We start from the raw sequence: 24,933 nt of genomic DNA, 5'->3' as shown, positions 1-24,933 counted from the left end.
CTACCCCGCGATGTGCTGACCTTCAGCGGCGTCGCCACACACATATATCTTCATTATCTGCAAGACGGGTTACTACTGAACTCCGTATCTGCTGCACAAATGTTTTTTTCAGTCATGCAAAAGTAGATATTTCCCATTTTTATGTTTTTCAAAGCACAGAGATGAGCTCTGCTTGCAATTACAGACTTTTTTAAAGATCCAGAGGGATGTATGCAGTAAGAAAACTGTTATTTTCTCATAAGACCCCGAGGAGGTGCTGACCCTGGGCAGAAATTCTTGCTGTAATGGGGAGCAGACACGGTGACCAACTGCCCACTGAGCGGGGAACAGTCCAGGATGTTCCACCGAGGTTCCACTTGGAGATCCTCGTATATTAAACCGTGCGTTGGCGGGCTGCTTAGCGGAGGCTTCCAGACTTTGTGACAGGTCCATATGGTCTGGCAGAGCAGCTTCGAGCCGTCCTTCAAACGCTGCAAAAACGTTCTACATCAAACGCTTGATTCCTTTCTTAGGTTTTGTTCTTTAAAACAAAGTGTGAAAAACTTGACAGGGAGGTGAGAAAATTCAACTTGTTTCCAATCACCTGACGTTTTTTGGAACAAAGTCGTGCTAAGATTTCTGAACAATAAGTGAAGCGCCGTTGGAAACGTTAAAATTCGACATGATGATGGATTTTTTTTGCCATAACTTTTGAAATTTATGTTTTTAGACATTAAGAGACAAACGGATTAGAGGGTAGCTTGTTAAAACCTCGACTTCCATATCGAAATGAGGCGGCGGGAGCACTACCGCTTTTGTCCACAGGGGTCGCCAAAGACAAAAAAAATTACACTTAGTTTTAATTATTTTAGTTTCGTCAAGAGAAAGAGCTGCTTTCACAAAACAACCTCAGCTCAGGGTCGCGTGGTCTTCATCCACGGTCAATAATGAACTTGACTGTCCAACTTTATATAAAAGACACCCTTCATGCACTCCTTCGAGGTCTTTAAGTGTAAACAGTTTGATAACAGACAAATTAGCATCGAAGCTTGCCATGATGTAACTAACCCGCGTACATCTGCGGCCATGAAACACTTCAGATGGCTCCCTCCGGAATGATGTCACTAAAGTTGGCGCTGTCAGTTTGCGTTTCTGACTTTTAGATTGAAACATCATTTTATTTCAGACTCGCAGCTGCTGCCGGCCTGAGAGCGAAAAACAGAAAGTCCGAGTCGCCGCAGGTTTGTTGCAGGGCCTCTGATTTATCTCCCACAGTCAGGACTGAGCTGCATATTTATTTTCTGAGCCTCTCAGCTCGTGGAGACACTGGATCCAGCCGTCGTCTGCAGTGTATTAGATGCCTCTTAAAGCTGCCTCTGTTTATGACATCTGTTTTTATTAATGAATGTCGGAGGGACACATGAGCATGTTGTTTACCAGCGGTGGTATAACTCAAACAGACTGCGGCCAAGCATCCGACTCCGTTCTTCTTAGCGTCAAGCATCTGTTTCTTCAGCCTGCTGAAAGAGAACAAAAAATATTAAATCGGTTGTGTCCTAACCCTGTTTCCATTTGTGCACACACACTGGCTTTTTCAAACAGGGCCAGGTCGTCCTAGAAAATGAGGACGAGGTGGCCGTTTTTCACCCGTACAGGTGCCTGGAGCAGGAATGTACTTTTTGGAGCAGGAGGCCTCGTATATCACGGTGTGAGAGAGGCTTAGTGCTGCCGCTGGAGGTGACAGCAGCAGTTTGAGCCAGAAAACGACCACAGGGCCGACTCGCCGCTGGATGTAAAAACCCAAACGACTCGGAGAAAGAGAGAAAAACAGAAGAAGAAGAAGAGAGCAGTTAATCCAGAAACGACAGCTGTTACATAATGTGTCACCAATGTGAATTATTTGCTGTAAAACATTCTGCTGTGTAAACATCTTGTGATTGTGAGACTTTCTGTGATGTACTCCTTCTTCTTCAAGTTCATTCCTCACTCTTTTACACTTCTTCACACACACATTCATCTCAAATGCTTCGTATAAAACCGAACGGACGCTCGTGGTGGTGAGTGTCTGTGGTGTACCAGGTGTGTCGCTCACCGCCTTCCTCTTCCTCCTCCTCCCTCGTCGTCCTTCTGTCTGCAGACACTCAGTGTAAGACCGCGGCGAAGGCCGACATCGTGCTGCTGGTCGACGGCTCCTGGAGTATTGGCCGCATCAACTTCAAAACCATCCGCAACTTCATCGCTCGCATGGTCAGCGTGTTCGACATCGGCGTTGAAAGAGTCCAGATCGGTACGATTTTCACCTCCATTACTACAACTGTGATCACAATTAACTAATCAACAAAACTAATTCTAACATTTTCAGTGCTAATACTACAGCTACTACTATGACTTAAGCAAACGTCTATTAACAGTTTCCAAACAAACTCTTCTCAGTATTTTAACATTTATATATTGTCACTCGGTTGTTTATTTCAGCGATTTATCATATTTTATGTTGCATGTTACGTACAGCTGTTAAATAAAAGTACACGTGATGTAAGAATATTGACTTCTGAGTCTCAGAACTGTCCTAACTTTCCATCTACAACTGCTAAAACTACTATTACTGTTAAGACTACTTCTGCTAATACTGCTGCTACTGTTCCCACTACTATTACTGCTTCTGTCATGACTTTAAATACACTATATGGACAAAAGTAGCTATAACAGCTTCCACTCTTCTTGGAAGGCTTTCCACAAGATGTGTTTCTGTGGGAAGTTTGGGAAGTGTGAGTTCAGGCACTGATGTTGGACGAGGCCTGGCTCGCAAGCTCCAGTTCCAGTTCATCCCAAAGGTGCTCGATGGAGGGTTGAGGTCAAGGCTCTGTCCATGTCTTTATGGACCTTGCTTGCTCCATCAGTCATGTTGGAACAAAAAAGGGCCTTTCCCAAGGTGTTACCACAAAGTTGGAAGCATAGCATTGTCCACAATGTCTTGGAGCATTAACATAGTCCTTCACTGGAGATAAGGGGCCGAGCCCAAACCCTGGAAAACAGCCCCATACCATTATCCCTCCTCCAACAAGTTGTTGTGTGGCCAGATACTTTTGTCCATATAGTGTACTTCCAATGCTCTAATACTCACCCTGCTGTCACTACTTTAAGTACTGCTACTAATGCTGCTATGAATACTATTCCTACTACTGTTGTATTAACACAGCTTGTACTGCTTTGACTGCTGCTGCCAGCTGGTGATGTTACTGCATAAATGAAGGTGATTGCATGGTTTTCACCTAATTCTCGCAGTTTTTGTTGGTAAAATTGTGTAATTGGTGGGTTTTTTTACACATTGCTGTGTGTTTTCTGTAGGTCTGGCTCAGTACAGTGGAGACCCGAAGACCGAGTGGCACCTGAACGCCCACCCGAACAAGGCGTCCCTGCTGGACGCCATCGCCAACCTGCCGTACAAAGGCGGCAACACTATGACAGGTGAGTTAACAGCACTCACGTTGTTTGGGTCTATTACCTGAAGAAAACTGGAGCTCAAAAAGTGCAACAGGAAAGTTTGAAGTAATGCACGGCCAACAACTCGCTGGTTTGTTCCCGTCACGCAGGAATGGCTCTGAACTACATCCTCCAGAACAACTTCAAGGAGAACGTAGGGCTGCGTCCAGACGCCCGCAAAATTGGCGTCCTGATCACTGATGGAAAGTCGCAGGACGAGATTGTCTTCAGCTCGGAGAGCCTGAGAAACAGCGGCATCGAGCTCTATGCAATCGGTGAGTGAATCATCAATCTTTTTTTTTGTCTTTAGGACTCGTTTTAAAGATGCAGTTTGTGACGTTGATGTCGTTTATTTTTTGTTTTTTTCCTCTCTCAGGTGTGAAAAACGCAGACGAGAACGAGCTGAGGTCCATCGCCTCCGACCCTGACGAAATTCACATGTACAATGTCAACGACTTTCAGTTCCTGCTGGATATCGTTGACGACCTCAGCACCAACCTGTGTAACAGCGTCAAAGGTCCAGGTAGGAATGACGGCCACGTAGCATCAACATCAAACTTCTATTGATGCAAGAACCGATTGAAAGAAATGCCAATCGAAAAGGAGCCAAACTTTGTATTTTGACAGTAAGACATAAAAGATCAAAACTTTGTAAAACACACTTGACCTTTGGCGTACATCCATGCAGAACGGCGTGGGATGGACCAAAAAGGTCAAATTCTCAAAATGTTTCCTTCAAAGAATTTTGCAAAATGTTGCAGTTTCATCCAAAGTTGACGTATTTTCTTGAATCTGGTGCTATAAACAACACCTTAGAGATGCATTGTATATAATTCAGAAGAAGCTTTTTCGCTGCAGCTTTTTTTCTGAGTCTGATTTACACCTTTCAGCAGTAACTTCTGCTGCTGGTGGTGGAGGTCAAAAACTTCACAACGTTCGGCTTTTCCAGAATTTGTGTTTAGACTGTCAGTCATATATTTTTTTTGAATAGTTACTGCAGGCTTTCATTTGGTTTTACAGGTGCTCGAGGGCGTGAAAGTCACTCTCGACATACACCTTTAGTCCAAGTAAAGACACGAATATGAGTAACATTACACTTCCTCGGTACAGCTGCTTTTCGGATACTGACACTAATGACTGTTGACAAGGAGAAAGTAGAAACAATGCGGCCCCTGCTGCGAACAAAGCGTTCTGTTATTCACAAATCTACTAAACAAAAGATCAGATCCAGAAAATTGCAGATAGATAAATTTGACTGAAGTCTGCCTGACAACAGCCATTATTTCAGACATTCAGAAGATGTTGCACCACAGATCCAAGCATCTCGTCTCCTGGAAACTTTCACATTGGAAGTGCTTTGAGAGTCTGTAAATCAGTTTTGAGAGGAAATACAAAAATGATTTACGGCACGCCCAGAGGAGAAAAAAAAAAGTCTCTTAAAGAGTCAAAGAGCTGAAATATACAGCGAGCCAACAGCTTCACTACACGACGAGGGCAGATTTGTGGCGGCGGGTTTTACGGTGTGAAATACTTGACGTGTCGGATCATATTCCCTTTCAGGACTTGATCTGGATTCACCCACCGACCTGGTGACCTCGGAGGTGACCCACCACTCCTTCCGTGCCAGCTGGACGGCACCGGGCAGCCCTGTTGACAAGTACCGCGTCACCTACATGACCGTGGCCGGAGGACCGACCCAGGAGGTGAGATACAGCTTCTTACCTCTTCCTTCCTCTTCTTCTTTCTCCTGTTGGTCCTAACTGGAAACACAAGGATGATGTCATGGAACTGGTTTCGATATTGTTCCTTGGGAACACTTCTACTCCACTGTTCCAGGTATAAATGCTCAAAAAGAGTCACACAAATGCCCGACTTCATTGAACTTAATTGGAGGAATCTGCACTTTGTGCTTCCTGGTTCAAAAACTTTATCCCTCCCATCTGTGAGCGCTGGATACGATCCGGAATATCAAACAGCATCTTGTTTGCTTATTAATTCCCCTTGGCTCGCATTAGACACGCCTTAAACTGCAACAGATAACTCTGTTTGTTGTGAACCTTACAGCTCAAGGTGGGATTTACTACTTCCTGTGAATTTAGGTAATGGCAGTAGTTCCTCCTGTTGTTTTAATCTTCCGGTTTGTGTAGCACCGTGTGGCAAAGGTCACAAAACAAACTCCTGAGAGCTACCCAGAAAAACCCAGACCTGGCTTCCATTCAAAGCCCCTCCGGGGAGCTGAAATCTGGATGCCAGTTGCTTTTTGGGGGAACCTGCATTTAGTTTACACTTAACCTCCTGTCAGTCCTGTCTTTAAAGATGCAGCACTGGGTCCTTTCCATCTTTTGTGTGCTTTTATTGGCCCCTGTCAGACGGAGTCTGTGCGATTATAATCGGGCTCGTCTGAAATCAAGCAGAGTTTCCATCGGAGCCCCTTAGTTTAATGTTATAGACCTCACACTGGGTCTGTTTACATTGGACTGTAGAACATGTATGAGCATAACAGCATGAGATATATGGTATTTACACGCTGGGTATGTAGTGCTGCTCTTATCGACGGTGATTTACAGCCAGCGTAACCGTAAATTACAAGCAGCCGGCAACAAGGAGGGGCAGGGTTGAGGTCATGGCATGCAGCCAAGAGATGCAACACATATGAATGCAGAACATTTATGCATAAAGTAGAAACAGAATGTGTACAATAAATACAGCTGACGTGGATGTTGTTGAATCAGTGTAAGCATTTAAACTTTCCAGGAATTCTCAGGGGGAAACCTAGAACCTTCTTAACGGACGCCTCTAATGGTTTTTGCATGTAAATACACAAGTTTAACTTCAGGGGTGGGACAAAGTCGTAGTTTTGTAAACCACAAGTGTCGAGAATGGATGTATAAAGAGGACAGGGCTCCGTTTATTCTTATTGAGGCTGCTCAGTGGGTCATAAAGTCCCCAAAAGTTTCATTTCTGGGCATAAAATTACCCAGATCTTCTGCATCATGTGGCCCATAGAGCAAGCACACTAGCTTCCATCTACTTCCACCTAGCCAAGATGATAAACTTCCTCTTTTCAAGAAACTTTTCAAATGTTATTGGACAAAACGGATCAAATTCTTGTAGTGAAACGAGTCATTTTTTTTGGAGCATCACAACGCCCCCAAAAATGACTCAAATCCACCGTTTTACAGCCTCTTTTTTTACAATGGAAAACTTTTGGCTGTCGTTACACGGTTTGAGGCCTCGGCGTTGAGTCTTTGCTATGAAGTCCCGAGTCCTAAACTTGGTGTTACAAGTCTTGAACCGTTTTTGGGTTGGCTGTTGGGTTGTAATCAAACCCTCGGTACATTGGGTGCTACCAGGGTGTGGGAGTCTTTATTCAACCTGTCATCACATTCTCTGCTTAGTAAACAGACTAACAGTCAATTTAATTACAGTAATAATGTGTTTTGAAGGTGTGCATCAGGTGTGTCTTGTTTGAATCAACATTGAATCAATGTCGCCGTGCTATCTGGGATGTTTCCATCAGTTTTTTGTTGACCACAGAGGCCATACGGGTACCATATGGGGCCCATATTTACATCTGACTCTGATAGTCTGAGCTATCATCTGTTGTCTGACTGCTCGTCTACGGCGTCTTCTCTGCTCACGCAACGTGATCGGCTCCTGTCATGATTGATTTAAAGTATCTCCAGTGTTTCTTCTGTGTTCGTTTAGTGGCGATGCACCACCACTGCAAGGAAATGACTACAGCTGCACACATATGTGTAAACACTGTAATTTAACTTTAATGTTATCTACAACCAAACTCATTGTAGTCCACATGCTTTAGTTTATAGAAGTACTGTAATGATTGTATAAGATTTCTATCAGAACTTTAAATATAACTTCGACAGCAACAGATATGAGATAAAACTAAAAGAATATGGCCCAAAGCAGCACAGCTGTATTAAGATTACAGAGGAAACACTGATATCCGTTTTATAATTTTTATTAATTATTTTTTATCTTTGAGACGATATCAAATCACTCCAAGCCCGAGTGAAGTCAGGAGTCATTAAGTCGGCTCGAGTTGAAGTCACGACTCGGGTCCACGCCTCTGTCTTCCATTACCGCCATCCACGTCTCCGTGCATGTTTGTGATGCTGCGATCTTTGAATGCATCATAATAAAACACGTCTGCGCTAAAATATTTGTGTTCTGACAACATTCACGCCAGATTAACTGACCCAGCAGGAAACTGCACACGAAAAAGGGGGATTGAATGTCTCTGCTGTGAAATATCGCCAAAACAAGAAGATAATTTAATTACAGAAATTATAACTACTGTGACTAATTAATGTTGATTGATGCTAAATTGATTGAGGCGTAACCACAATATGTTCGGGTCTGTTCGGCTGTGTGTCCGGTCTCTCTCCTTTTTATACCGACTGCAATCAAAAAAGAAACAAAACAAAACACCAGCCTGGTTCTTTTAAATCAGGAATGTGGACTGATGAGGTTATCCCGATAATTGGGTAACGTTGCTGCACAAAGCACGCTACAAAAGATCTTTATTTCTGAAAACGGGTAGAAAAATAAGAATATTTCAACCAACAGAAACCAAGACTTTTCTAGAAGTGTGTGCTCAAGAAAAACTAAAGCTGATTTTAGAAAATACTTGACTTATTTTGCATTGGAAACAGGTTGAATTTAATCGATCACAGACTCAAATAACTGGACAAAAAGGACCACAGAAGTGAACATACCACCAGCTCGAGAAGCTGCAGCCTCTTAGTGTTTGTTTGTCGCTTCTCCTCTGGGTTTGATTTTCCAGCAGAATAGTGCAGGAATGTAACGCTGTTTAGCAGCCAACTTGGACGTCCCCACATGAAGACTTTCCCACCAGCACATGAACGTAGCACGATAAGTTTGGACACGCTAAGACTCAAATCATTTAATGGTGAAAATACGACACCTGGACCACCACCAGTCAGTGAGAGACGGATCCTGATGAACCGATCGCCAAGAGAGATCAGACTGCCATCTTTCATCCAGATCTTTAACTTATGAAGTCATTAGCTGATCTTTTGATGTGACGTTGATGTTATATTCCATATTTAGCTGAGTCAAATTTCTGCCTGGAATTGACAAAAGAAACCTAAAAAAAGCCTTTATAAATCATTAAATCATTTCGGGTCTCAAGTTCATGAGACGATCTGGCAGACCGAAGAGAAAAGTAAGTTTCCAGCCCTCCTAACCCGCCCTGTGTCCTCTGAGATGGATTCGAGTCAGTTCAACTTGAAGAAAGTCAAATTTCATTCCTGGTTTCTTGCGGACCAATCCTCCGCAGCTTTTGAAGTTTTGATGTGTTTGCATTTGGCTGATTGGTGATCAGAACTTTTTATTCTCAACCTGCTGTCCGTTGATCCTTTTTCTTTTATAATCAGCAGAGAAGTCCTTTTCAGACCGCACTGATTTTTGTTCATGTGCGGCTGTATGAGTCGAAGATATTTTATCCAAAATGAGATTTGGTTACTTCATGAAAAGAACAAAAAGTTGGCAGCTTCACCTTCAGCTACCGGCCTCCCAAAACATAATGACATACTTTACAATAAGACTAGACAGCACTCATGCAGAATACAATATATCTATCTAGATTATATTTGAAAGATGTTGTTATTGATGAGAATGAACATGACATTTGGTGGTTTAAGGTGAACAGTATAGTAGAAATACAATATTTTAAGCATGCGGATTATAGCAACATCTGTAACTCAGCTAAGAGACAATTAAGACAACAGTTTATTCAAAGAAGCCAGCGATTCTTCTTCGATAGCTCATAAATACAGTCAAGAGCAGATTTAAATCAAGAACTGTCTGATAAAACGATTAAACAAGATTATGAATCAGACACACGACAATTGATGCCAGCTCTCGAAACAAATTTATTTCAGTACAGAAAAGGATTTAATCCCCACCTCTCAACAGCTCACTCCCATCTATCCATGCAGAAAGTTTTGGTTTTATTTGGCCAGATCTCCGTCATTGAGTCTTCTCTGTTTACCTCAACTTGATCTCAAAACTCAACACTGTTGAAAATTCTCAGAACTTCCTGTCAATGGAAATATTTTTCTTGCAAAACCTAAAAATATGGAAACTATCTTCAGCAAAGTCTTTAAATCATCCTGAGATTTCACTTTGCTCATATTCTCAGACCAGACTCGCTGAACTTGTCCGCTTTTTTAGGGACATTATTATGTAATGTTTTGGAATGAAATCATCCTTGGATACAGTTTTTTCTGACCGTCATCGCGACCTCTGCTGATACCTCACCTTAAGGTGGGTATGTTTTAATCTGGCTCAGATTTGGTTGAACTGTCGGCAGGGTATGCGCCAGTGTTTGGCTTCATTTATGTCAATAAAACTTTACGACGTGCGAGAACTTTGTCGTAATTGTTCCATCCGTTGGGATTAAATCTTAAAAAATTAGTCAGACTGGAAAATGACTGGCCATGATGTAATAACCAGACCTTTATCGTTTCAGATGATGGTTGACGGGTCGGTGACCACCGCTGTCCTGCCAGGCCTGACTCCGCTGACCGAGTACCTCGTCAATGTTTACTCTGTGGTCGGCGAGCAGAGCAGCGAACCTCTCAAGGGAACCGAGACCACCTGTAAGTGTGTTTCCTCTTCACCGCCGTCTTCCTTCTTTTTGGCCTTCACCACTGAACTTCAAGAGACTTTCCCCTTTATGAGAGAAGTCCTTTTCACAAGACACTGGCTGCCCTTTGGGTGTGATTAAAGAGGGCTGTGAAAGGCGGATAGCATCATCTCTCTGCGGTGGGAAAGTGTTCTGTTTCTTCCATATGTTTTGTGAGATAAACATCGTGATCTCTGCTTGTTATCCTGTTTCACACACATCGTTGGAGCTTGTTTATTTGCTTTTTTTCTGCTGCAAGTCCACTCCAACATCTCTGTTTATACGGCATATATTTAGCATCTGATCTGAGGCGGAAAACTGCAAACACAAACAACACCCCACGATGCAAATGTTGTGAGCAGCTCGCACACAAAGTTATTCATCATGGCTGCGGTCTTTGCGTAATCTTATATAGACTGTTCAGATCATTTAAGAGCGTTTTTAGTGCACAGCTCTGGGTGCTTTTATTTGCTCATGTATCCTCAAATGTTCACTTTATTTGTTCTTAAATGTAACAACAAGCTGTCATAAAACAACAGACTGTCGATTGGTGGACGACGCTCAGACTCTGTGCCACAGAGGAACAAGATATGTTAAGCTTTGGAAACCCACACACCTGTTAATTGGATTCATTAATTGTTAGTTTGAAGGAAAGTAAGGAGCATTGTCAGCCTGGTTTGCATGATGTTTAAGAAATCAGTTTTCAGACAGTAAACAGTGACCAGGTTGCTTAGGTCCATTCAAAACAACAGTGTGTCATCCAACTAAGCCAAAAAACACAAGATATAAATAAAAACCAGAAATCCTTACTGGACATGTGATACCACATCTTCAGAAATCAAAAGTACAAACATTTTACGATCTCTTTGGGACACACTTGGATTTTTTTAAGTATGACCTTGATGTTGCACGCCTGTTTGTATCATCATCCCATTTTCTGTGCCAGAACGTCTTCCAAATATTAAATTTATGTATAAAAAGATCATTTCTGACCCACTTAGTCCGTCAGTTGGTCCAAAGAATCTCCAATTGCAGCACTGGATTCATGTTAGAAAATGTATACGCCAATCTTTGGGATATTAAACTGAATGTTCCTGTTGTCCTTTCAGTGCCCCTGTCAGCAGCTACGAACATGAAGGTTTATGACGAGACCTCCACCACCATGAGGGTGAAATGGGAAGAGGCAGCTGGTGCCACAGGTTACATGCTTCTGTACCAACCCACCAACAGCACTGAGCCCCGGCTGCCAAAGGAGGTAAAGTTATTCTACTTTCAAATGCAGCTTGTGAGGTCGTGTCTCGCGTTCATGTGACAAACATCCATTTAAACACCAGTAATTCATTTTCAAGAAACTCTACAACAGAGAAGAGGTGACTAACTGACTTTCTTTACCCACTGGAGGTTTACACCAGCTGAGATTAAGTTGGCTGGCATTGGTTTTCCAGTAGCAAACTAAACTACCTAAAACAACAAACTGACTTAATTGTATGTTAGTCATCCCCTGTTAGCTGGCGTGAAGTTCATCCCATCTGATGTTTTGTTGGGGGTCGTCAGCTGATTGGTGGTGATTTTGCTTGGGTCGACCCCCCCCCCCTCAACTTCCTCCTGTCTACATGCTGCGGTGTCCTTGGGCAAAACATTGAACCTAAGGTTTTTTTCCTTGTCCACTTGCGTCAAAAAAGGGCATCTGGTATAAAAACCTGGAACTCAAATATGCAGATCTTCCATGCCGGGTTGGACAGGGCTTGGTTTTCCAGCGACCCCATCCAGAGAGAAGAAGGAGAAGAATGTTTTGTTAGCCTCATGTCCTGTTAGCTGAGGGTAGAATTCTTGTAGCTTAGGCTGTAAGACAATGCTGTAATAAATCCAACTGGACCTGCCAGTGAATGATGGAAAACTGAGTCCTCACAGGAAATCAGGAAGGAATATAGAGTATATAAAAGAAGAAGGGAAACATTACCCTTACACTAAGTGTTAACAGCATTTTGTCCCTGAATGTTAGGTGAGACCCCGTAATGTGCTGATTAAACAGATGTCCCCACAATGTAGGAAAATCAGGAATATACAATAGATCAATAAGAAGGGAAACGTTACCCTTACACTAAGAGTGTACTGGTCCATTAAATTCAAATTTAAAGGCCCCAAAATGAAGTTTGTCCCTGAATGTGAGGTGAGACCCCATAATGTGCTGGTTAAACAGATGTCCCCACATTGTAAGCTACACAAACACACTACAACACCAGCGATACGAACACACTTAAACATAACAAACACACACACGTTAATTTGTGTGCTCAGCATTTCCACATTGATTTTATAAGAGGGGCTTCTGCTCGCGCCCTCCGTCCTTACTGCTTCCAGATGGCAACACGACGAGTGCTTTGCAGAACGGGAAGTGGACTTTAGCAGCACAGCTCAGGCCAAAGCTACAAAAAGCAGAACCCACAGACACACACACACTGGGTAATGGGAAAGGATTAGCTCACGGCGTGAAGTCATCGGGATGATATAAACAGAACAGATGCTATACGAGTGGGACTGAATGCCTGTGTGGTGTTAACCTTTATGTGCTATTATACAGCACAGGAAAATGTAAGGGATGATTTAATGCACAGCGAGGTGGTCTTCACTGGAAAATATGCACCTGAAGTGTAAATCAGGACCTCAAAATGAAGTGAGGCGTCGCATTATTTATCAGCATTAATCATTTGACGTGAAATACTGATTTTAATAGTGTATTTCTGTCCATTTAATGTCTCTGTAAGCAGGAAGGAAACATTCATGAACTACACAATACTCGCTGGTATTTGCTCCCATTTATCCACAAAAGGATTAGTGACACTGACGTTTGGTGATCAGCTCTGGCTTGCGGTCGGAATTTCAGTTCATCCCCAAAGGTGTTGGAGGCGGGTTGAGGTCAGGGCTTTTGTGCAGGCCAGTCGAGTTTTTTTTCCCAAACCTAAAACTGGGAAAGACATCTAGAGCTTTGCTTTCCTGGCTTTGCACACAGTTGCATTGTCATGTTGAAGCAAAGGAAAGGGACACACGCACAGCGCTGACACAAGATTAGAAGGAACTTGTGCACAAAAGCATTAAGGATCTGTCTTCACTGGACTGAATGATGTATTTCAGTTCATTAATCTGTTAGTATGCTGTAGATAATTTGTGATAAATTAGGCTAAAAACAGGGTAAACATCAGAAGTTTTGGTGCTGTTTCTCTACAAGGCCATAGAGTGTGTGTGTTGTTTTTCAGAGGTCAGCAGGGATGAGAGTCAGGCCTGTTCACCAGGTGTTGAGTTAAAAGTGCAATAACAAAATAAAACACTTTCTTCTGCTGTCCGACCCCCACCTGCATTCCTTTTCCCCCTCTATCCACCCCCATCCTCCCTCTTGTTTTTCCCCCTGTAGGTTCGTGTTGGAGGAGGTACAACTAACACCGAGCTGGTGGAGCTGATACCCAACACTGAGTACGCCATCACACTTTATGCCCTGCATGGAGAAGCTGCCAGCGACCCTCTGGAGGGGAAAGGAGTCACCTGTGAGTAACACCTATGAACTCTGCATGACATGAGCTTTACCGACGTTTGTTAGAGGCCGAGCTCCTCTGGGGACAGCTGAGTCAAACCTCAGTTGACAAGGCAAAAAAAAAAAAAAAGTTACTGGGTGAAAGTGACCCATAGAAACTGAAGCGTAATCCTCGCTCCACTGTCAAGATGTGTAAGAAATGAAAGGAAAGTCCAACAAAAATGTCGACGTTGTTCCCCCACAAGCTTCCAATAAAAGTGAATCTTAATTTCTTAAAGTCTCTGAACTCTACAGGAGGGATGAACACCGTTATTCCAAAACACGTTCCCTCATTTGGTGTTTCGAAGACGGTGGTGGAGAGTCAAGTTTCTAACACATTGCTCGGAAATCTCCCAAATGTGTTCAGTTGGGTTGAGATTCCCAGACCAAAAAGCTGAGCTGCAGGACTACACCACTCTCCTCAGGAGGCAACTTAAGTGTAGCCTGGATTCAGACCTCTGAATGCCACCCACAACATTTTATCTCAGCAATTTAAATAACGGCTGATTCCCTGGTTAGAGAAATTAGGTCTATTGCTAGCTACCATCCTTTTCATGGATGTACCATGAACATTAACAATAAAGGAATGGTGGGAACTTTGGAGGAGATGTCTTGAACCAATATACTTCTTCAAACTTTGTGAAACGTCGTAAGTCAACTGCTCCTTACGACTACTACTGTAGCTTCTGTGCCGAATGGTTCGGACAAAACCTGACAACAAGAAAAGTGGCGAACTTGAACACGATATCGAGTTGAGTTGAGTCTGATTGTTAGGCTAACACAAGGTTTAAGAATCCAGTAAAGTATGCAGGTTCCTGCTGACACCTGATGTGAAGTGGCTCAAAGTCCGCTGGCTGTTCCTTCAGTCGAGCCACATGTGATATGTGCTGCTGCTGCAGATTTCCTGTAATGTTACTTTGGTGTATTTGCAGTTCTTGAAAGTTTGTTTTCGTCGTTGACTCCCACGTCGGGGTGATAAATGAAAAGACTGAACTCAGCTTTTAAAAACCAGTTCTGAAATATCCTGTCATTTCTCAAGGCTCAGTTTCCTCAAGATGTTGAGTTACTTTTCTTAATTACATGCTCAACTTTGGCTGTAAAGTTTAGCCTCCAGTCAAAGAGTCTTTCCAAGTACATAAACTGCTCAGCTGTCACTCATAAATTGATTGTTTTCATATGCTTCCCAAGTAATGAGATTACTTCTGTCTTCAGAGGAGGTTAGTCCAGCAAAAACAATTAGTGCTTATTAAGAAATGTTAGTGTTCGAACACATTGTTTCACAAATGTTTGTATCATGTTATGCATGCGTTATTTACAGGATACCAGAACTTACATAACTTTATTTTATTAGAAAGGTTTTAATCATCAAACGTCTCCCACATGCTGGATTGAGACCTTATAGATAGAAAACAGATGCACTGAAAACCTGAATATAAATAAAACTAGCTGCTGTCTGTTCAGCTATTCAGTAAGTTTTTGGCTCTGCCGTGTCCGTCAGCGTCTTTTAATGTCTTCATGAAAAAGACTGATAGTGATGCTGGGGTAGGATGGTTACAGTTTTAATGGATGTCCGTTCCCCCCTGTCTTCCCTCAGTGCCCATACCTCCTGCTGGAGTCCTGACAATCAGTCATGTTACTCACAGCACCATGAAGCTCACGTGGGAGGCTGCTCCTGGAGCAGTCCGCAAGTACTTGATCACCTACAAACCGGAGGACGGAGAGCTGAAGGAGGTAAGACTGACGTTTTGATTTAAAAATGCTCCTTTGTGCAGACTTAAAATGCTCAATGATCAAAGAAGGGGAGAGGACCTAAACGAGTCTTTGCCATGGGGCGAAGGTTAGGGTCCATCCATTTGCTTTTCTTCTTTGCATGAAAACATTTAGGTTTTATTTGTTTTGGAGTCCTTCTTTGTTCTTGTTTAAATGCTTTGAACGTACCGTCTAAATGAGTTTCACGTGTACAGCAGGGGATGTACAGCTGTGACCTTTTCTATTGGCAGGTATCAGTTGTTTTTCCCTCACAGTGGCTGAGAGACTTGTTTGAAAGTTTCGTATTGTTTGAAAGGTCATTCAAAGGTACTTTTTAAACAATAAAACCTCACCGTGAGTTTTGTGAGGGTGAAGCTTTAGTCAGCGGTGATATCGTCATTCTGGGAAAGTGAGAAAGTCAGAACCGAGTCAAGAGTTACAGCCGGACTCTCAGCAGCTCCGCTGTGTTGGCCGATCTCGATGAAATAGCAGTCTGCTGGCAGAGGAGCCGGGCTCAGGCTGTCAGCCCAGCCTGATTGGATCATCCAAGCACCACTCCGACCTCATAATTTCTCACTTGGATGTCAGCGGAGGACAAACAGTCTGGGGTGAATCGGCAGCCGAAGGTGTTGTCGGTGGTCACCTGCAAGACGTTTCCAGAAAGTTTGATGGATGATATACATCAAGCTCAAATCCTTTTTAAGGATTACGGCTGAACGCTTCTTGTCTCTAGAAGAGGCCCATACTTTGGATTAAAGCCTGCTGAGTGCTCAGTTTGTTGTGGCTCTGCTGCTATTATTTCACCAAGCTCTCCTGTGAAATAGAAAATTCAAAGTTAATATTTGATTTTTGGGAAAAGCTGTTGGCAAAACACTTCAAGGTCCATTTAGTGGCTGTTTTTGATCAAATCGCAGCAGCAGAGGGAGTTTGCTCAGTTGTAGGTGTTCAGTGAACACTTCATCCAGGAAAAGTGAGTTTGAGGCGGCTCGGCTGAGAGTTTTTAAAATCCTGAAATTTTAAAATCAGGCCACGTCACATACGTGAAGAGAAATTTATTGATTTGTGTTCAGATTCACATTGATTAATAATTAAAATGACATTTGCGTGGTTGTTACCTTTTTACTGGTTACACAAATAACACTAATTCAAAGGTGTTCGGTTATACTGTGCTATTATTAGGAATTAATTAACACCTGCCGGCCAATCAGAATTGTGAAGTTGTCAGTCTGCATGATATAAAACCACATTTTTCCAAATGATAACCATGATGATGCAGATTAGCAACATTTAAAAAGAGTAGATGATTGTGCAGCTCTGTGACTGATGTTTAGTGACTAATAATTAAATTTCTGACCGGCAGGTTGAAGTCAGCGGTGATATCACCACCTTGGACCTGAGCAGCCTCATCTCCCAGACCGAGTACGACGTGGCCGTCACCCCGATGTACGATGAGGGACCTGGAACGCCGATGCTCGGAACCGCTATCACAGGTCTGAATCTGCTTCTTCTTTGTCTTAAACTTTCTCACCTCAGAGTTGCTCAGTTGGACCACAGAAGCTCCGCTGGGCATTCGGTGCCTTGCATAATGGTTCCCCAGCAGAGTTTTTAACCCCAATTTGTCAACGCGTCCTTGTCTGTGTCTGCATTTAATTTTCTACCATTGCATCTTCTAGATTTAGACTTTTGATTTAAAGCTCTTAAAGGCTGCTGACAGCGAGGTCTGTGGGTTGTTAAGTGTACTTTTACTTGAGTTTCATTGGCCTCCATTATATCGGAGTGGCAGCAGAAGGTTTGGTTGCAATTAAATCCAAAACACGGGCAAAAAAAAAAGGAATCTCTATGGCAAGAGAGCACCAGGGATTAGTGAAAAAACATTGTAAACTTTAACTACATTAGACTTGATCACCGTGACAAACCCTGTGCAGCACCTGAACAGTACATGTGTTTTGTGTACGATGTCTGCGATGGTGATGAGTTCTGTATTCACTTCCTCTCCCGGAGTGAAAACAGCCTCCAGAGAGAAACTGGACTCTCTCTGTGCACCATTAAATCTGTGCGTGTGATCATTCACTGCATTGGCTCTGTTTATCATTATTGCCAGGTGAACTGTGGAAAATCGTGTTTTCCCCTCATTGACATAGATTCTGTGGCTAACTCTGAACGAACCTGACGTCTGAATGACTGCCCACGTCTCAAGATTTGTCCAGTGATTTAAAATGTCTGGTGTGATTGTAGAAGCAGCTGACTAATCAGAGCTTTGTTGGCAGGATTAAGAACGGGGGATGCCATCTTCTTACGTAGCGAGCTGCCCAGCTACATTTACAAAACATAGTGACAGAAATCTGGCCATAAAAATGAAATTTGACTAATCTGTACAGGTCAAATTGTAGAAATAACAACCAGTTAACTGACATTTGATTAAGAAGGATTACAGAGGAGACACAGCGGGTGAAAACATGTTTTCTTCATGCACTGGTCAATTTTAAGATTTTAAGATCTGTCTTCTTTCAGTTAAGTGGAAAGAAAATACCTAAAATCCACTTTTAGGTGTTTCTTTGACTTAATTTGTCTGTTTGTGTCTGTAGATTTCACCAAAGGTTACATTAGATAAAGCCTCATTTACATGTTTAAACACCAAATTTCAGAAAACAAAAAAACTGGTGATCAACTGGAGAAGTTTCATGATGATACCGGTCAAAAGTCCTTGCTCTGTTTACCTGTAGTGACTCCCAATCACTAAAGAAATGAAGGCCAAAATAATGTCCTCATATTTCAACAATGTCCTCACTTCAAGGTTAATAAATCAGGTCCTCCGTTCGATATGAGAACGCGCTCACATCCAAGCACACACACATTAATATGTGCATGCAAACTTGTACACGAATCCAAACACAAACCACTTGCATATAATACAAGCACACACACACACACACACACACACACACACACACACACACATGTTGGCCTACAAAGTGCAGTCATTTCCACACTCGTAGCTGCAGTAAATAACCTTCACATGATGTTGCCTCATCTCTCAGACCTGCTTGTAATCACCGACACATCCTTCCTCTCTCTTGTTTCTCAACAGATGTCGTTCCTGCCCCCAAGAACCTGAGGTTCTCTGAGGTGACCCAGTCCTCGTTCAGAGCCACGTGGGAACACGGAGCCCCGGACGTGGCCCTCTACCGCATTGGCTGGACCAAGAGGGGCGAGAGCAACTTTCAGTTTGTAAGTTATATCAGTATGTGACGGGGCTCGTTCTTAAATACTGTGTTCAAATGCAGCCTGTAAAAGATCCAGACAGGACAAAGGCCAGACCAACATAAACAATATTTTGCATATATTTTAGCATGTTTTACTCCATTTATGCCAAAACAAATACTACTGTACTTAACATTTCACAAGGCACGTATTTTTTTTTTTTAGATTATTGGTACATCATTCCTTCCTACATTAGTGTTGGAACATTCAAGAATTTTTGGGAAGCTCCAACAAGACTTGTAGGTCAGCTGTGAATAGTTATTTTTTTTATCATAAGAAAAAAAACATTTACAGGTTAAGTAACATGACTCAGTGTGTTACTTTCCATCATTAACAGTTGATTCTTGCAATAAGTCATAAAATTTCTTCTGCAGTGTTTGAGTCAGAGACGTGGAAGTTAAAAAGAGAGTTATAAACAAACAGAAAATACTTGGAAATGCTTCAGTCCTTGACAAAATAAAAGAGCTTTGAACTCTTCAACACATAAATGAAGGTTTTTGTGGGTAACTTTAAGTCGTAAATGTTCTACATTGTACGCACAATAATTAAAACAAAGAGCCATGCGGACGTCTCCAAACTTGTGTTTCAAGTGTTTTCTAATCCTTGGGAAAAAAAGACACGTCTTCAAAAAGTTTTAGAGAGTTTGGCAAATCAGCATCCATGACTGGCTACCAGCTAAAACATCTGGTATGTTGACTTGTATCCAGAATGTATCTGGGTTTGTATTGTCCACTTTACATTTATATTTGTTATCAAAATTGCATCTTCAGCAGCTGGATACTTTTTTGAAATATGCAAATGAGCTTTGTTTGGACAGCTCTGTCTGTCTGGAGTGGCACTAAACATCTGGTTTGAGTCGCCTTGTCCGTACAGAATCCAACCAGCAGTGGAGGGTTTTTGTTGCCTGTAGCCTCACGGTATTTCCTCTGATTAAAGCTGGAGCCTGAACTCAAAGACGCAGAGTTCAGGCTACGAGCAATTCGAGCACACCTGCTCGATACTGCTCAGAACTAGTCCAGACTTAAACCCTCCTGCCTCTCGAACACTCTTCAGTAAGTGTTCATTAAGATCCGATTATGAAACCGGAGATGGTTTTTGTTTAGATCTTAAAAAATGAAACAGCCGTGCTGTGGAACTGTCGTTTAAGATTTTCCTTATTACCCAAGTCTAAAAGAAAATCAGAAGAATGGTCCATTGTGGTTTCACAGATCCCTAAAACTGACATGCTTCACAAAATGTAGTTATTGTGAATGCCAAGACTTAAATAAAAACATCCAGTTCAGCTGAAGCAACAATAAAGCTCCCTTTGTTTTCTTTTTGTTATGCTTTGGCCCTCCAAGGTTGTTTTTGGGCCCACTTTTGTCTTCCCATCCAACATACACTTCAGCACAAAAATTTGTGAATGAACTCAGCGCCAGGTTGTTAATTACCGTCACGATTAATCTCAGAATTTCATATTATTCGTCTTTCGTTATCGACCAATGAAAACACTGCAAAATGCTTCTTGACTTGGAGGTTGGGCCTAAAATCTGAGTTAATCAGTGTCAGAGTCCATTAGGAACACAACTGGCAGTGCAAGGTTATTCCAGTTAACTTAACCTAAACTGAAAACCAAGACATTTTAATTAGCTGATTAGATTATAAAAGAAATGAAAACTAACTGAAATGATACTGTGTAATTAAATAAGCTCAAATATAAAGGAGTCTTTAGTTGAAGTCTTTCTCAATTTGACAGATTTGTCAAAACAAGCATGAAGAGGAATAAGTGCATAACTCTGTTTATTTAAACTGAGACGTCTACATGACTGAGTCAACCTGTTTGGATTGTAATACCTATACTGAACTCCTTAAATCCTGCCCTTGATAACTATGCTGTGATTTTAATAAATAAAACTAACGCAAATAAAAAGGATACCGATAGGATGGAACAATAATTCAGTCCAAAAAGTTCTGGTATATAAATTATAACTGACTTTGATCCCACCCTGAACTCTAATCAGGATTTCTTTCTTGTTAATATCACAGAAAAAGTTATTTTGGTGGACTGCAAACTTCAGCTACTCAAATAAAATATCATGTCTATCATGTTTGTCACTGTCTGGATGTCTGTTAACATTCTTCTTCTCCTCCCGTGTCCGTCCCCAGGCCATCCTGAATAGCGATGAGACCTCCCACGTTCTGGAGAACTTGGACCCCGACACCGAATACTCTGTAACCGTCACAGCCATCTACCCCGACGAGTCGGAGAGCGAGGACCTGTTCGGAAACGAGCGCACATGTAAGCAACCCCCTCTGCAGCCACGTCCTGCCCTACCGGCCCCTGAAAACCAGCCATCACATTTTACAGACTCACAGATGTAACTCAGGTTTAAATAATAACGCTGTTGTTTTCTCAACGTCTCTTTCTAGTGTTAAAGGCTCCGGACGGTATGTCATATGAGAAGGACAGGTTCCTTTTCATTGTAATGTTCATGGTTTTGTGTGGAATGGTTTTGTGGACCACGAGGGACACAGTTGATGGAAGCACACTTTTTTTTGTTTTCTCTTTTAACTGCATGTATGTGCATTTCAGTGCTTCACTGTGCGTTCACACCACAAACAACTCGAGTCAGGCGATGTTGGTCAGAGCTGTTTTTTATCATCTTGTTGCTTCAGAAGGGCTGAACAACTTCCCTGTAGGCTTGGCTAAACAACTCTCTTCACATCTGGACACCTTAAACGTAGTTTTACTCATCCGTTTATCCACCTTTTTAAATGAGCGCAAGTTAGGCTGCCGGTCACAGAGCAAAGACACAGATGTTTTTTTATATGTAAACAGTTGAAATTACCTGATAAATAAAGCAAAGTCACTTCATTAGTCAAAACTAGTTTCATCAGTTTAGTTTATTTCTTTTCATGTTTTCTAAACACGATAACGCACATAGAGATGATCTGTTATAGAAAATAAAGAAACCTGACGGCGGACCGGACTTGGTTGCCTCCTGGACAAATATTATTTTAAATCAGGACTGATTATTGTTTACTAATCGCATAATAAAGTGACTAGAAATTTACTAAAATTCATTAGTTAGACAGATTTAACTTACCTGTAATTAATGACGGTGGGAAAGTTATCATGACTTTCACTCTGTATATTGAGTGATTTTGGTATTAACATTCATTTCCTTATGAATTTTTGTGTCATAAACAAACATCAAGCCGTGCATCATGTTTAGAAATCTACATTTGCAGCAGTAGATCTAAATGTGTGGTAGATTGTGGTGTGAACGTAGATTCAGAGCTTTAAATGCAAAAAGTGTGTAAGTTAACCTGTAACATGTCATCCTCCACAGACTTCCATCCATGTGAATGATTGTTTTAATTTAGCTGTCAATCATTTGTTTATATCGCCCCCCCCATCCTTCATCATGTTGTCATTGTAACATTTCTGTTGTCACGGTTTCATTCATCTCACATTGTAACGCCATTTTATCATCATCACGTCATCCTTCAAGTGTTCATTATGTTAATGTTGTTGCATGTTGTTGCATTATTGTACAGTGTTTCTGCTGGAGGTCAATGAGCTTCGAATTCAACTAAATCAGCAAGAAGATTTCATTTAATTGACAGAAATTTTGATATAGAGCCAAATTTATTTTATACAATAACAAAATGTGTTATAGGGTTACCAATTCCCAATTTTGTTAGAAACCGTCAATTTTATTTGTTATATTCTCAGATAGAGTTGTTCTCCTCCCTGAAATGTTGTAAACCCTAAAGTTTGTTGCATGCCACCCTAAATCTATTAGTTCTAATCCCCAAATTGGCTATTTGCCCCCAAAACCAACCAAAATCCCCAATTCTTTTGCCTGCAAATTTCTTGGTATAATCTTAAAATGTTACTTCATAACATTATTATTTGTTATTTGTGACCTATATATGCTTAAATGTTGATTATTTGATGTGAATTAGAACTTTCTGACCTCCAGCGCTGCTTTAAACAGCTTCATTGACCAAACTGCTGCTCCTGTTTTGATCCTCAAAACTCTGCTGCTTTCATGCTAAAATTGACCCTTCCAGCTTTTGTGACCCGCGGGATTGTGGGAGCATCGCCATCACTGCCATCATCATCCTCACCATCACCATCATCATCGCTAATCAAACACCCACATGCGTTGATTTTTCTGTCTATCTCACTGGAGTTCTCTGTGTGCTCCCAGTGCCTCCCGAGCCTCCTCGAAACTTGAGGGTTTTCAACGCCACCATCTCCTCGCTGTCAGTGAAGTGGGACGCCGCCCCCGGGCCCGTCCAGAACTACAAGATCACTTACAAGCCTGTTGCCGGAGGCGAGCCTCTCTCAGTAAGTTCACTGCTTTTACAGTTTTTTAAAATAACACCAGGTAAAAGTTTTGGATAAAAATAGGGCGCTGTCATCAGCATACGTGGATCACAAAAACGGGTTTTTAAACTATGAGAACGTGAATTTGTTCTGTTTGCACAAAAAATCTAAACTGGAAGTAATCATTGTTTTTTTTAAGGATAATAACAGGGTTTTTTTTAGATGGGTTCATCTTCACCAAGTGACTTAAGGCAGATTTATTTACATATATCACCTTTCACACACAAAGGCAGTTTAATTTTCTTTGCACAAGGCAGAGATTTAGAATGACATTTAAAGTGAGAATACACGTATTTTGCTTTAACTCATCATTATGAAGTAAATGTTGATTGCAGTGTGTTTGATGTCTTTAGAATAATAATATAACATCTGCTTTTAGATAGTTTCCCTATAAGCCTCACTTTCATTATGTAATTCTGTCTGCTACCGGGCGTGATATATCCCGGGAAAACCTAAACATTGTGTATCGACTGAATGAGCCAACTTACTTGTTTGTGCAAAGTGATGATGTTACTCAAACTATGTTATTACCATCACTGCAGTAGCTTTTTTTATAGTAGCTCACATACAGAAAAAATATCCAAACTTCTATTCATATACAAACCGGAGCCAGTTGATGGTGTAGATAAGTGTAGATACAATTCTAAAAATTCCAGCTGTGAAGCGAGCCTCAGGATAAACACATAAAATACTCTCTGACACACACACATACACACTTGGCTCTTCCTTTTATCAAGAGACTAAAGCTGGAGCTGCTCTGCTTACAGTGAACAATAGAGTGACTGAAGAGATTTTTAAAATGTTTATCTAAGTTTTTACACCCAAACTGGCTGAAGTTCACGAACAGCAAATCTGAGGTTTACGAGAAAAGAAATCCCTCGCTCTCGTCACCACACGGCTGTGACCGCACACCGGGTAGCATCTGTTTGTCCAGGGTTACAGGAACAATATGACCGGATTCCTTTTTAGGGTGGATTTTCCTGACACTGCCTCACAGTGGTCCACTCTTTTTGGGGTGTGGTGGTGCTTTCTGACCACTGGGAACATCTCCAGCTCGCTCAAGCTGCTCGATGACAAATCGATGAATGTCTCGACCTGATGGAGAGCTCTAAATCTGTCAGACAAGTTCAAAAACTAGTCCCAGTGCACATATAGAAACAAGTCAATTATAAACTGCTTAATATGATGGGAAGTCCTGTCTCCCACTGGAAGTACATGTTCAGGACATCCAAAATGAAATAAAAGACATGAACTTCTGCAGGGAAGGAGCTGAAAGGACTGAACGGGAAACAGCATTTTTATAAAATAGACTATTTGAAGTCAGAAATGTTTGAGTTAAATGAGTTAACTCTGCAAAAGTCTGACTGACTGTCTGATACATGAGACGAAAATGATGTCAGCTGAGATGACGATCATCATGAGCCACAGTTGACATGTCTGAAGACACAAAAATTCAATAATTCAGAGAACGCCAAAAACACAACATTTAAAAGGCAAGTTCAGATTTTGTTTTACAGCAACATGATGTAGCAATTTGTTTTGTTTTTTTTGCCATTTGGCGTCCCGAGTTTCACAGTATAATTCTTTTACACACTGCTGTCATAAATATGGACAGTTGGACTCGTGTGTTTGTTATGATTATGATCAAAAACTAGGGAGTTGACAACTTTAAGAACACAGCCAAACATCGAGCAGGTGCAACAACAGCAGACACAGCAGCCAGCTAATATTACTTACAGCAGTCGGCCCAGACTTTTAAAAGTCACTCCCAGATTTACTCTTAGCTTCCTCCGTCAACGTCCTCTTCACTCTCTTCTCCTCTGCCATTATGTCCATGAAAGCTGC

The 24,933-nt window shown here is 41.7% G+C and overlaps 1 protein-coding gene across 16 annotated transcripts in view; it reads left to right on the top strand.

Moving 5' to 3' along the window:
• Positions 1-24,933, top strand: part of col12a1b (collagen, type XII, alpha 1b) — a 120,590-nt gene that overhangs the window by 32,851 nt on the left and 62,806 nt on the right. For 15 of the 16 annotated variants that reach the window (XM_027279111.1, XM_027279116.1, XM_027279118.1 and 12 more), the window contains exons 18-31: positions 2,117-2,266; positions 3,328-3,447; positions 3,573-3,737; positions 3,839-3,985; positions 5,023-5,165; positions 9,980-10,109; positions 11,245-11,390; positions 13,545-13,674; positions 15,295-15,431; positions 16,810-16,939; positions 18,538-18,677; positions 20,856-20,988; positions 21,120-21,137; positions 22,910-23,049. In XM_027279111.1, the coding sequence (XP_027134912.1) occupies positions 2,117-2,266; positions 3,328-3,447; positions 3,573-3,737; positions 3,839-3,985; positions 5,023-5,165; positions 9,980-10,109; positions 11,245-11,390; positions 13,545-13,674; positions 15,295-15,431; positions 16,810-16,939; positions 18,538-18,677; positions 20,856-20,988; positions 21,120-21,137; positions 22,910-23,049 (1,829 nt within the window). The remainder of the gene's footprint in view (positions 1-2,116; positions 2,267-3,327; positions 3,448-3,572; positions 3,738-3,838; positions 3,986-5,022; positions 5,166-9,979; positions 10,110-11,244; positions 11,391-13,544; positions 13,675-15,294; positions 15,432-16,809; positions 16,940-18,537; positions 18,678-20,855; positions 20,989-21,119; positions 21,138-22,909; positions 23,050-24,933) is intronic. The other variant, XM_027279113.1, reaches the window with a different exon arrangement.

This window comes from Larimichthys crocea, chromosome VI (assembly GCF_000972845.2).
Source record: "Larimichthys crocea isolate SSNF chromosome VI, L_crocea_2.0, whole genome shotgun sequence".
In the NCBI taxonomy this organism is placed as follows: domain Eukaryota; kingdom Metazoa; phylum Chordata; class Actinopteri; family Sciaenidae; genus Larimichthys; species Larimichthys crocea.
This window is presented reverse-complemented; position numbering and strand designations above follow the sequence as displayed.